Genomic DNA, 13,189 nt, shown 5'->3' with positions numbered 1-13,189 from the left:
CGCTGTGGCACCATATGCTGAAATTTGTAACAGACTTAAAAAGCTCATAATGTTATTATTGCAATTTACAAAGGCTATTTCTCCTAAAAAATATCCCAGATGTCCCAGTGGGATGTTTCTTTCCACCACCCTTGTTATAATAAGTGGTATTTTTGGGGTTTTTTTTTGCTTCAGCATGGTCATATCATGTTTCACTCCCCTGAAATGTGGTTGAGCCACAGCCCATGAGTGTTTCACAGTCACACCACAATTGCAGGCCCACAGAGACCTTTGAGGATCACTTCTCTTAGCACATAGGGTGCCCCAGAGAAAATCAGGGCAATGCTATGAACCATGTCAAAGCAAGGCTGGTGATGTAGAAATGACTGGCACGGGATGCTTCAAGCTCCCTAAGCCTCCCCTTCACCCAGAACCCAGAAGGGACATGGGGTTACCTGTCCTCCGATGCAGATTCGTTTAAAATGGTCTGAAAAGGGGACTTTTAAAGTGGCTTGGAGGCTGGTTAACAGAGTTTCATGTATGTAGGTAACTATCTTTGTTAATAGGATCATTGCCCATACAACAGAAACATTCTCCATTGCAATTATTTCTCCCCATTCAGCACCCCCTGCATTCTCCTCCAAGCCTAATTTACAAGACCCCAACCATCAGTGCAACTTAACTCCTTTAATCCCCTCCATAAGGTCTATTTTCTTGCCTTTTGTGCTAGACAGACCTTTTTTTTTTATCCTCACAAATATAAACAAACACTTGCATGATGCCAGGCAGGACTGAGGAGGGGATGGGGAAAGCCTGAGCCCAACGCAGACTTCTGGCCAAGGTGGCTTCATTCGGCTGCCTGCTTTGTTTGAATAACAATATCTTCTCAGTCACGGCGTTTTCCTTCCCCTTCTCCCCATTTTCTCCCCCATGCAGGCCCGAGTAAAAGGGCTGTGTGAATCCAGGAGCCTGCCCATTAATGAGCTGGCATCTGATCCGTATTTACCGGCATTAATTTCTGGATGTAACGCACCCCTGCCACTTCCCCACAGTTTGCCCTAAAAGGCTTTCTGAGGGGCACAAAAGCAGAGGGTCAAAAGTGAGTTGACCCCAGCCAGAATGTACAATTATTGCAAAGAGGTGGTACACCAGCAGCTGTCGAAACCCCACCAAAGCGCTCCCAAAAGCCGAAGGATGACTAATATGCCGGCCGACTTTGGGCAGGAAGAATTATGGCCCTCCTGAGCAGCTGCAATAATTGTCTTGCCATTGTCCCCCTGCCACCCCCTACAAGTGCCCATTGTGGCCGTGGAGTAAAGTGATTTTATGCTCAGGCTGATGCTGTTTGCGCCCAGCTGCCCGAGCACTGACACACGAGCCTGCAGAGGGGGGACCCGCGTCTGCTAGACGGGGCTGCGACATACCAGACCTTTTACATAAGTCAAACAGGAACAAATGACTCTTTATCAGCCCCTTCTCCCTTTGAAGTGGCGGCTGCTTATAGGCCCTTACAGCTTTTCCTCCTTAGCCCGAGCAAACATCCTCCTTTTGATATGCTACATGCTCATTATCTCTGCCCCATTTAATGATTTTTGATTGAAGGGTGGCAGCGCAGTTGCCAAGAGGGTAGTTAGAGAGGCTCCACGCAGTCAGGACAACAAGAAAGGCTTTCCTTGTGCAGCAGCCTAAATTTGGAGTTTCTTAACAGTGTGTTCTTGTTCTTAGAAGCAGATAAGGGCTGAGCATGAAATTCTTAATTAAGCAGTAAATAGAGAGTGGGGTGTCAGCAGATGCAGCCTGTAGCCATGGAGACCAAGTCTGATGGAGGAGGGAGCTGAGGCTCAACGCCGGCCCCGGGCTCGGGCATGACTGACAGCTGAAGAATCCCACAAAGCTTGTAAACGGGATTAATTAGTTGGCTAATTATTTCATATAGTTAAATGTAAATAAAATATTAAAAAAGAAAAATTTCTAAAAGGGCCAACTTGCAGATTTAGGCAAGAAGACGGCAGGAAGGCCAGGCTTTCTAGCCTTGTCCTCTCTGAGTGGACTGGTGGGGTTTTAAGGCCAGAAGGGACCATTGTGGCAGCTTTCTCTGACCTCCTATGGAGCATGAATCTCGCCTCATGAGGTTTCTAATAGCTTCTCGCAGAGCCGGAGCATATTTCCCTGAAAAGACAGCCAAGCATCTTCTAAGGACCCTGAGTGATGGAAAGTCTACCACATGCCATGGATCTGCTCTGCTGGCTAATTATCCTCACCCTCTCAGCCTGCACAGCGGAGAGAAGGAGAGAAATCTCACACCAGGGCCAGGAATCTGCTTTGTTTCAAACTTTTACCCTACACCCACAGCATAGATATTAGGTACCCGACACTGAGTTATTGATCTCACTCCTATAAAAGTCCTCACAGAAAATGTTCACAGCATGAATTATGTATGTCAGGTGTTTTCATAAATTTCCCCTCGTGTATTTTGGATTATTGTTTCTCTCTCTATTAAAATGAGGAACCACAACAAGCTCTTTGTGTGATAAAAATCAAGATGAAAGTAATGCAAGAGAAGGGCAAGAAAGTGTGTGTGATGCAAGAGTGGCATATGCCAGCCAGACCACTTTTGTCCCAGTCTTCCCAAGACTCATCTCCTCTGTTTTTAACAGCAGAGGCCAAGCTACAGATGCCATCCTCTGAGCTTTCCCATGCTGCTCTGACAGTGCAAATCAGGATATGCAAACTGAAAAACAGTCACCTTTTCTATTTGAAGGAACAAATTTACACTGTTAGTATGCAGAAATAATAAAACATTTTTCTTTTTTCAGTAAATACTTGACTTGATCTCTGGTAAGGTTTAGACACAACAGCTAAATTTACAGTAGCAAATTTACACTTGAACTGTGTCTAAATAGGGCCAGGACACAGACCCAAGACCAGGACCCCAATAATCTACGTGGTTATAATGCTGGCCAAATTCCTGGCACAGCTTTGGCCTAGAGCAGGCAGACTCCCAGGTGGTGACCAGTGCACCAGTACAGTTTGGGATTAAGCAAGCACAGGGATCTTTTATAGTTTGAAGCCCAGGTACATCCAGCCCATTTTTAGAGCTAAAATGTTAAACACAAGCTGTGCTGTGGCAGTTGCTGAAGAATCAGAGGTGAACACAGCAACTGAGATCCTCAGACTGAGGTTAAGTTTTGGGTTTCCCCAGTTCTCCACAAATGTGATTTTCCACACTGGTTGATTTTCACTGTTGCCAGACAAAGCTCAGTGGATTGCCTGCCCTCATTCCAGGCATGTTTTTCTCTCCATTGTCACAATGATTGTTCTAAAGGTATCCTACATGAGAAAGCCATTTGCATGCCATCTCAGTAGTGCAAAATCAAAGGGAATTTCATTACATTTAATGGAACAGAAGAGAAAAATTATCTGTTATAATGAAAATCATCATCTTTACTTTCCTGGTATGAGTCATGAAGGAGAAGCTAATCTTCTCAAAGACACCAAAATATATTTGTGATTTCTAGTTCTGCTGCTATTAATAAAGGCAACAATCATTACCTTAATTTTGACGTATAGAGCTTAGATATTTATAAAATTATTTACTTGAGAATGGGTATTACAGAAAATGTCCATTTCTTCAAAAAGAAAATTTCCACCACACTCCATGATCTCACGTACAAAGTCACATAGGTAAAGATTTAAGGCATCTTTGGAAGTTTCCAACCCTAGAAAAAATTCTCTCCCAGTAATCTTACTGCCTTCAGTGGGCTCAGCCTAGCAAGATGAGCATGTTTTATTAATGGTACCTGTGATGTAGGACCAGTTGACAGCAGAGGTCATTGGTGGAATTTAATGTCTTTACCACTCAAAAAAAGCCAACTCAAATACAACTGATGTCACATCACCCTCTATTTATGGCACATTCCTTCTGTTGCTAGGTCAGGCATCAGATAGATCAGTTAGGGATGGACCTGAGGTGCACTTAGCCATTTGACCAACATTTTGAAGGACCTCTCACTTATTGAGAGGCCATTGAAAGCTGGCCTTGAGCAGATTTTGGGTCTAAATTAAAGAGGCATCAGCTCTGACACCATTCCTGATCGCAGATGTAGATTGCAACCCCCACACTGCACTTACCCAGGTAGGTGAACTTCCCCAGCTTGCTGTCGAGATGCCAATCACAGCTCCTGTGCTGGCCATAGGAAGGTTCCAGCTGGAGTGGCTGTCCCCTCCTTGTCCCACAGGACACCACAGCCTCCAGATGGGCAGGAAGATCCTTGTGTTCCACCAGCAGGTAATTCCCAGCCTTGAAGTTGCTAAATGTCACTGAATACTGGAGAAGAGGGAGCCAAAAGGAAACATGTCTGAGTCTGTGATTAGAGCTCCATGGAGTGCAGCATAAAGGGGTAAAGAGGGTGGTGCTCCTCACAGGTAAAATTTGTTGAAAACAGGAAAAGAGATGCAAAATTAAGCAGGAGGTGATGGCAAATGCAGAAAAAAATCAACTGCCCTCATCACTTTTGAAGGATGAGGAGAACCAATGTCTTCTGAAAACTGTGCTTCAACATGTCTTAAGGCAGTAAAAATCCTGTTGGTTCCTAAACACCACCCTGAAATTTCACCTAAGATATCCAAAATCATCAAGTGTCCATGGCCAGGCGGGATGGGGCTTGGAGCAACCTGGTCTAGTGGAAGGTGTCCCTGCCTATGGCAGGGGTTGGAACAGGATGAGCTTTAAGGTCCTTTCCAACACAAACCATTCCATGATTCCATGACCTTCCTGCTCCAGGTGATTACAGAGAACTTATCTCAGAACTTATCTGAGAGATAAGAGAAAGCTTATCAGTCATCTTATCTAAGCCTATAAATACAGAGAGACTTTCTCAGTGCACTTAACTCTATTTTATTTCTCTCTGTTCTTCCAAAGAGATGAAAACATGATTATCTCTTCCAGATACAATTTTGAAATTATAAAACCTTCCCATGTTACCTGGAGCTGTTTGCTGACCAAAGGGTTGTCAAATGTCAACGTGTAAGTCTCTTTATCCAGGAGAAGAACCATCCAGCCATACAGGTTTGATAAAGTATCAGGGACATAATTGACTGTGCTTGACTTATTCCTACTGTCAGTCACAGTTAAATTATAGGGAGTGTCAGGAGCCTCTTTTCTGCAGGAAAAGAAAAAAAAATTACATTTTTACATTGAACTCTGTTATTTTGCAACCTGTACAGTTCTATTTTTATTTGAATTACAGAAGCTGTGCTGGATCTCCCTTAGAATGTGTCTCCATTTTTTGTAATTCTTTATAAATGCCATAAGAAACAATATTTTGCCTGAATTGCTGTAAAAGGAGAGAGAAAAGGAGAGACAAAGCATGTAGGAGTAAAGGAAGAGGAAGAGAACAGAGCAGATGTAACAGCCAGGGTACCAACTTCGACATTGCCAGAGTATTTTCCTTCTGCCAGACTCATGGACCTCAAGTTCAAATTTTAGGAGGTGATGAGGTGATATTTAGGGTTCCTTCCAACCCAAACCATTCTGTGATTCTGTGATAATTCACTCCCATTTGAGTGATCAAAAGTTTCAATAAAAGTCCTGTGTAATTCAAAGAGCTGTTCTCTGTCTGCAGTCAAAGCTGGGGCTGCTGAGGATTGATTAAATCCTTCAGAAAATGGGTGAACTTTTAGTGCAGCAGTTCTTATAAGCATCCAAATGAGAACTCAACCCCCTTTTTAACTAGAACTTGGCACTCCTAATTTCTGACAAGTCTACTCAGGAGAAAAAACCCTTACTGAAGAGATCACTGATACCATGAGGGGTCATAAACCCTTTAGATTTAAGGTTGCAGTAGACTCCTCTCAGTTTGGCATTTGAGCTGAAAATAAGCTTAAAAAATCCCCTCTTTTAACCATCCCTTCAATATTTTTTTCTCAATATTTGAAGAATTATCTTACAACTACACATCTCAGCATATTATCTAACCTCTCAGGCTGGATATGGCTTACTAACCCAAGACAGCGCTAAAATTTATGTAATCCTGCAATTTGCCTGTATATGCAATTTTTGGTTGCTTTTTTTTCCCCCAAGTGCTTTGGAGATGATGCAAAATCACCAGAGCAGTCATCCCAGATGTATTTTTCTTTTTTCTCTCTTAAAATCAGTTCAGTGATTTTTTTTTTTCTTTTTTTGTTGTTGTTATTCTAGTGTCTGTCACTTTGTCAAATCACTTTCTGGTTACCCAGAAACATTCAGCTGAGAAACAGCAGTGGCAAAGCGAAGTGTGAATCAGCAAAGAATCACTCAACCAGAAGATATTGGCAGACCAATGAAACTGGAAGGAGTTTATAAGGCTTAAACAGCTTTTGTACCACTAATAAACCTCCTGTTATGGGCATTAACTGGACCAGGATATTAGGCTGCTAATTAAGCAAGTAAATGACAACAAGCACATTATTGCCACAGCTATCAGAACCTGCACAGGTATTCTAGCAGCAGAAGAACACCAACCACAATGCAAAACTCTCCTGCAGATCAGAGGGAGCCTTATGGAGTTGCAAAGATGCCCAATGTCACAGCAAGTGACAGAGACTCAGACCTAGGCTCTCTGCAGCATAAATTCACATGGTTTTACTCTTTATTTATTTTAATTTTCATCACCAGAGAGTTCTGAAGAGAACAGCTTGAATCACTTTTATGGGGAGACTCTCCCCAGTACTTCCAGGAGAAGTAAAGACAGAACTCCTGGAAGGGACAATCCTACTGGGATACAAGTCTGACCTGTTAGAAAGTTAGGTGGCAATTCCACACCAGCCATGTAAATCCAATAGCTAGTGAATGGGAATGTGAATTCACAAATCAGCTGTGAATCCATTTATGTTGGAAACCAATATTTAGAAGACCTCAAATAAATATCTTAAACTGCATAGTGAACTTCCAGATGGCTACAGTTAAGTGAAATACATCTTTTCCTGTGTGTCAAATTATAACAGACAAGTTATAGAATCATAGAATCATTTAAGTTTGAAAAGACCTCTGAGATCATCAAGTCCAACCATTAACCCAACACTGCCGAGGCCACCTCTGCACCATGTCCCAAAATGCCACATTTACATGTGTTTTAAATCCCTCCAGGCATGGAGACTTAACTATATTTAGAGAGTTATCAGCACCACTGCCCCACAAAGCTCATTTCAATGCCTGACCTCCTTTTCCATGGGGAAATTCTTTTTAATATTTAATCTAAACCTCTCTTGGTGCACCTTAGGGCCATGTACTCTTGTCCTTGTTCCCTAGGAGCAAAGCCTGACCACACCCCCACACTGCCCACCCCCTGGCTGTCCCCTCCTGTCAGGGAGTTGTGCAGAGCCACAAGGTCCCCCCTGAGCCTCCTTTTCTCCAGGCTGAGCCCCTTTCCCAGCTCCCTCAGCCCCTCCTGGTGCTCCAGACCCTTCCCCAGCTCCGTTCCCTTCCCTGGACACTCTCCAGCCTCTCAGTGTCCCTCTTGTCCCAGAGCTGTCCCCAGCACTGGAGGTGCCCCAGCAGTGCCAGCACAGGGGACAGCACTGCCCTGCTCCTGCTGCCACCCCAGAGCTGGCACAGCCCAGGTGCCTTTGGCCTCTTGCCCACCTGAGCACACCTGGCTTATGTTCATGACCCAGGAAGGAAAAGGAGCAGGAGATGCCTTATGGCCTGGAATCTCTAGGGTTTTCTTGACCTGTAATGTTGTGTCCTTGTCTTTTACATGAGTTGCTTGAGGTTTTGCCACCCATAAATTAATTTCCAACTCCTGACAGGGTGCCCACCACCAAACCAAATATTTGGGGAACCTAGAAAACTTCTCAGCCCAGTGTACAAGTTAACTGGTACAAGGACACAATAAGCCTGAGATACACCCCCTTGAAAGGATGTCAGTGTGTTGTTTCTTCACCTCCATGCCAAAAAGGCACCAAAATGGAAGTACCCTACTAATGGAATTACCAACCACAATTAGCACCATTTCCATTTGCCCTAAATAGCCAGTGATTTCACTGTGCCCTAAATAGCCACCAATCTACCTCTCTTTAATGCTAATGAAGTAGAAGAGCACTGGCACACAGGAGTATTTCTAATTCAGAGGATCCGAGGGAGCCTGCACGCATCATTAACGTGGAGAGCTTCATTATCAGAGGAGAGCCTTCCCCTGAACTTCTCCTGGCTTTATTTGAAAGAAACTAGGAGGCAATGGTCTTAATGCAAAATTAACCCTCCCTTTAAACTGCTGGAAGCCTTTGCAAACTGTAAGGGGGAAAAAAAGGATGACTCATTGTGAAGGCTGTATTTTTTATATCGAAGCAGGTTTCAATTAAGGAGCAATTTGCTTTAGAAATATGGCAGGATTACAGGATAGGGCTTTACAGTCTGAGCCACAATTCACCAATTGTGACTGTATAAACTGTTATATAATTCAGCTCAAATGCATTGTGCAGAACTGCTCGACAGATATGGGCCACAAAGGATTTGTTAAGCCAATCAGCAACATGGAGGAGAACAAATATTAACTCTCTTGTTTATGTTTACCATTAACTTATTTATCCTAAGGGTCCATATCTGTTTGTATGAAGGCAGGCGCTCTGTTTAGCTCTAAATGCTTTCTGTTTGTGTAATAATCCATTATGATTATCCCTCTTCAAAAACAGGAAACAATTTAGCATTGAACTTCAAATGGGACACCAAATGTTTATATCAAGAGTCCATGTTTATTGTTGGCCAAAGGGAGGCTAATTCAGAATTATAACCATATCAAACACTTTACAGGTTTAATCTTGGGCCCCAGACCAGATCACTGTATTTTAATTGCCAGGAACTAAGAATTTTCAGCTGTTTTCAGTAAATGTGAGTATCTTTGTTGAGATACCAAGCTCATTATTCAAATCTGTCTTTTATTATGAATCCTTAGTAGCAGTGATTTTTTTTTTTCATGCATGAGTCTTTTAGGAAATAACCAGATCTTTGACCCTGATCTTGAGTCACCACCATGGGCTGAATTCTAAATAAAAGAAGAATTGAAATGGTTTCCCAGGAATAGAAAGGATTGTGACTGACAAGATGGATTCCTTCAGAGTAGAATTTCAGTTTGCTACCCCTGCCTTCCAAAATCCCCCATGTTCTTAAAACATTTCCCCAGATCCTACAGTTTACAAGCTGATATTTTCAGGAAAATTAAAATCAGACAGAAATCCTGAGCTGGAAAGTGGTTGGTAAACAAACAGGTAAAATGTCTGCAGTGTGAGCATGGCAAGCACCAGAGAAGGACTGCTTGTTCACTCTGCTTTTCCCACATCAGGCAGAGCTCTGAAGAGTCCCTGGAAGTGTCCAAGGCCAGGTTGGACAGGGCTTGGAACAGCCTGGGGTAGTGGAGGGTGTCCTTGCCCATGGAAGGAGGTGGAATTAAATGATCTTTAAGGTCCCTTCTAACCCAAACCATACTGTGATTTTAGGATCAATATGTTGGTTATTACAGGGAGTCCCAGCTGATGCACCTGGCTCTGATCTATCCAGGCCATAAGAAACATCCAATAGACTTGCCAGATTTCTCCTTGCCAGGATAGAAAGCTTAGGGCCAGCAAACGTTGGCTCAATGTTAAATTTATCTCCCTGCACTAAGAAATACCTCAGATGATGGTCAAGCTGAGAGAGAAGGCTTTAAGAAATATCTTGTCCTGCATACTCATAACACTGTGCAGGATCTGTCTTTGCTGCCCATACCCCTGACTGCAGGGTGAATGGAAAGGTGTCTTCCACTGGGAAACAAATTTCTCTAGGTGGGATGTCTGAAATGCCAGAAATGCAGCAGAGTAAAAGCTGACTCTCTAAAGCTGAGCTGATGAGTTGGTAACTGAACAGTCAATAATTTAATATTTGCCTTCCATATTACATCGCAGGAGCCCTCGGAGGATGGGTTGTGGGGACAAGTGACCATGTAAGCTGCCCCCTGTGTGAGGGCACACATGGCCAGAGAGTGACTGAGGACACTGAGAGAAGAATTGTGGTGGTCAGGGTGTTTCACAGCAGGGAGATGTTCAGCTGAAGGCACCACAGAGAGTAAATATCAAAGGAAAGCAAATCTAGAGTAACCATCTGAAATTTCTTCACAAATTCAAAGACACAGAGGTAGGGAAACACCAACCCATCAGCAGTGGCTGGGTTTGCAGCAGAAATGCTTTCAGAACCCAGGACATCCCTCTGGCTGTCCTGAGCAGCCAAGACCCCTGCCAGAGGTCCCAGAGACCCTGGCACAGAGCCCAAAATGCCTGTGGTTTTGATTATGACCCATGGGGCGAGTTACCCACCTTGTATGAAGATCAGCAGGTCACAACAGTTTAAGTAGAATATTAGTGAAGTTATCACAGCGTGAAAAAGTAGATTTTGGGGTTTTTGGTATGGGAGTTCAGGAGGCAAGATGGAGGGAACTGGGTGTGTCCAGCCTTTCTGCTTCTTCTTCTTGGCCTCCATCTTCTGCTGTGATGTTGGCATTTCCAGATTGGTTTATCACCTATGTCTAACATAGGTGATAGGTATTGGAAAGTAATTGTAAATATTGTACATGTAGTTTTTAGTATAAAGACATAACACCACCCTGAGGGCAGGCAGAGCGCCTCTGACTGTCTTGCTGAGCGGACCTTGTCAGGCCAGGAGAAATTTTTTTACAGATAAGATAAAATAAACAACCTTGAGACCAAGAAATGAAGAGCTCTGACTCTTTCTTCAAGCACCAGGCTGGGAAAAGAGACTTTCTAACTTTTCTCAGGTCACTCTCACCAGCTAGAGACCCCGACAAAGTGCATCACACAGAGAGAATGTTAGAGCTGATATAGGAATGAATCCTAAAAAGTTAATCTTTTGCTTTGCAGCAGAAGAGGGAGACAATAAAAGGCTTCAACTACAGGACTGGTGCTGAGCAAGTCCAAGTAAAGCAAAGCAAAATCCACTGCTTCCCCAGTGAGAGAAGGAAAGCAAATTAGAGGGACCAAGAGGGAAACTCCCTTTTGGCAGGCGCAGCCACCACGTGTTTGGAGTACCCTTCGCCGCAAGGGGCTGCCAGGCTGCAGATTATTCTAATGCTCTCCTCTTGTAAAAATTATGCATAATGTGAAGAAACTTTGAAAGTACTTAATCATGTTATGACAATTTTTTAATGAAAATTTGTTTTAATATTAATAGAGATTCATAGTTCCATGATAATATGGGTAGCGGTGGCATTTGGAGCAGCCGTTTCTAGCCTGCAGCCATGCTGTGCTGTGCCATAGCATAAGCTGTGCTTCAGACTACTCAATAACTTTCTCACATATAAATTTATAAAGACTTTTATAAGCTCCAATTACATTTTTAAAAGACATAAAACCCCTCTTTAAAGTGTGCTTACGTGACACATTAGTTTAACTTTCAACTGGACTTTGTGAAGAAGGGTTTTGTTACAACAGTGCTAGCTTGGAAATGGATCCCTATTTCCTTGGAAATTGTTGAGTGAAGTAGCTCAGGACAGAGAGTCACAAAATGTTCAAGATAGTAGTTCTCCTTCTCATAAAAGAGCTTCCATAGTTTTTCTCTAACAAAACACTCATTTTCTCCCATACACATCATTTATTTTGGGGAAAAGTGTCAATACAACAGGAGCATCCTGGTAAATTAAACAGCACAAAGATAAGCAGTCAATTGCCCACATTGTATGATAAATAATTGAAATTGTTCCAGACATTGTTTTAGCTGACTCAAAACATCCCTATCCCTGACAGCTCCCAGGCAGGGGATCTTTCCTAAAGGTTAGTGCTAATGCAACAACCCTGATGTTTTGGAGACTGAGATGGTTAAAAATATGGCCATGTCCAATCCTTGCCAGTTGCTCTCAGGGTCAGGGTATGATCCTGAGGTTGCTGAGATAGAGGTTGCCATACTAGGTCTCCCCTCTTAAAATCCATTATTTGCCTCAACCTTCAAGATTTTTGGAGCTGGAATCCCATTCCTGAAATTCAGGATAAGTGGAAAAAAAACATTATCTCAAGCGTCTCATGCTTTTTTTTTTGAGGAGCACAGAAAATTCTTGTGGCAGACCTGACAGGTCTAATATACCATAGCCTGGTAGAGGATGATACAAAGATTTCTTCCACAGAGATTTTTAACCCTTTTCTTCTCTGAAACTAAAGATAGCCAAGCAACAGTTCTTTTGTCTTTTCATTGAGGTGAGATAGATCCAAGAGGAACTTGTTAGAAATTTTTTTCCTTCACTCACCTATCTTTATTCTCTTTACTCAACCTCTGCCAATTGCTCCTAGTCATGTTTTGCTGTATTAATCCTAAACTATTCCTTTTTTTATTGCAAACACTCTCCAAACACATCTGGATAAAATTCACCCATTCTCCTTCTCCCACCCCCTTCATCCTCTGGTCATGTTTATTGACTTTTACTCTTCATCCCCTCCAGCTCCTTTTATTCCCCATCCTGGTCCTCTCCCAGGTTCCTTTTGGAGCTCTGTCTATCTGAACAAAGCCTCCCTGACTCACCACCCTCATTTGGCTGGTTCTGACAGTATTTCAACTTCACATGACAGTGATTTGGCTGCTAGGAGCTGCTGAGGAGAGAGGATCTGGAAGCAGCACAGAGAGGATGCTCACGGTCCCTGAGGTTACTCGGCTGAGTACACAGGAGGCCAGGCTAACAGCTGGCTTCTGCTTCTCAGACTGCCAAGGATCTTTGACATAAATTTACTCCCAGATCATGCAGAGGAATAATAAAGAAGCTAAACAAATACTTGCTTGAAATAAAACCTTAATTGAGACGTCATTGATATGGCTAATCATTGAATCCTGGAATTATTTAGATTGGAAGGGACCTTAAAGCTCATTTAGTGCCAACCCCCTGCCATGGGGAGAGACACCTTCTACTAGATCACGTTGCACCAACCCCTGTCTAACTTAGTCTTGAGCACTTCCAGGGAAATTCTCATGCAGTTTAGGTTTGGTTATTTAGGTCTGGTTGAGTCTTCCAGAGTTAACAGCAATGGTGCAGATGAACTGTTAGTGCTTGTTCCTTACCTACCTTTTGATGCCAAGAGAAACAAGGCATATTAAATATCTTAACTGACATGAATTATTAACAATTACATCCTGGCAGTACCTAAAAGGATCCAAATCACTCTACAGACAACATTTAGAGAAGCTCCATCCACCCACACAGCATCA

General features: G+C 43.0%; 1 protein-coding gene across 1 annotated transcript in view; it reads right to left on the bottom strand.

The window, feature by feature from the left end:
* The window catches only part of PKHD1 (PKHD1 ciliary IPT domain containing fibrocystin/polyductin), a 238,083-nt gene that overhangs the window by 102,901 nt on the left and 121,993 nt on the right, over positions 1 to 13,189 (bottom strand). Inside the window, 2 exon segments of the mRNA XM_058020892.1 lie at positions 4,111 to 4,306; positions 4,964 to 5,141. Coding sequence (XP_057876875.1) covers positions 4,111 to 4,306; positions 4,964 to 5,141 — 374 coding nt within the window.

Source organism: Melospiza georgiana, chromosome 3, assembly GCF_028018845.1.
Source record: "Melospiza georgiana isolate bMelGeo1 chromosome 3, bMelGeo1.pri, whole genome shotgun sequence".
In the NCBI taxonomy this organism is placed as follows: domain Eukaryota; kingdom Metazoa; phylum Chordata; class Aves; order Passeriformes; family Passerellidae; genus Melospiza; species Melospiza georgiana.
This window is presented reverse-complemented; position numbering and strand designations above follow the sequence as displayed.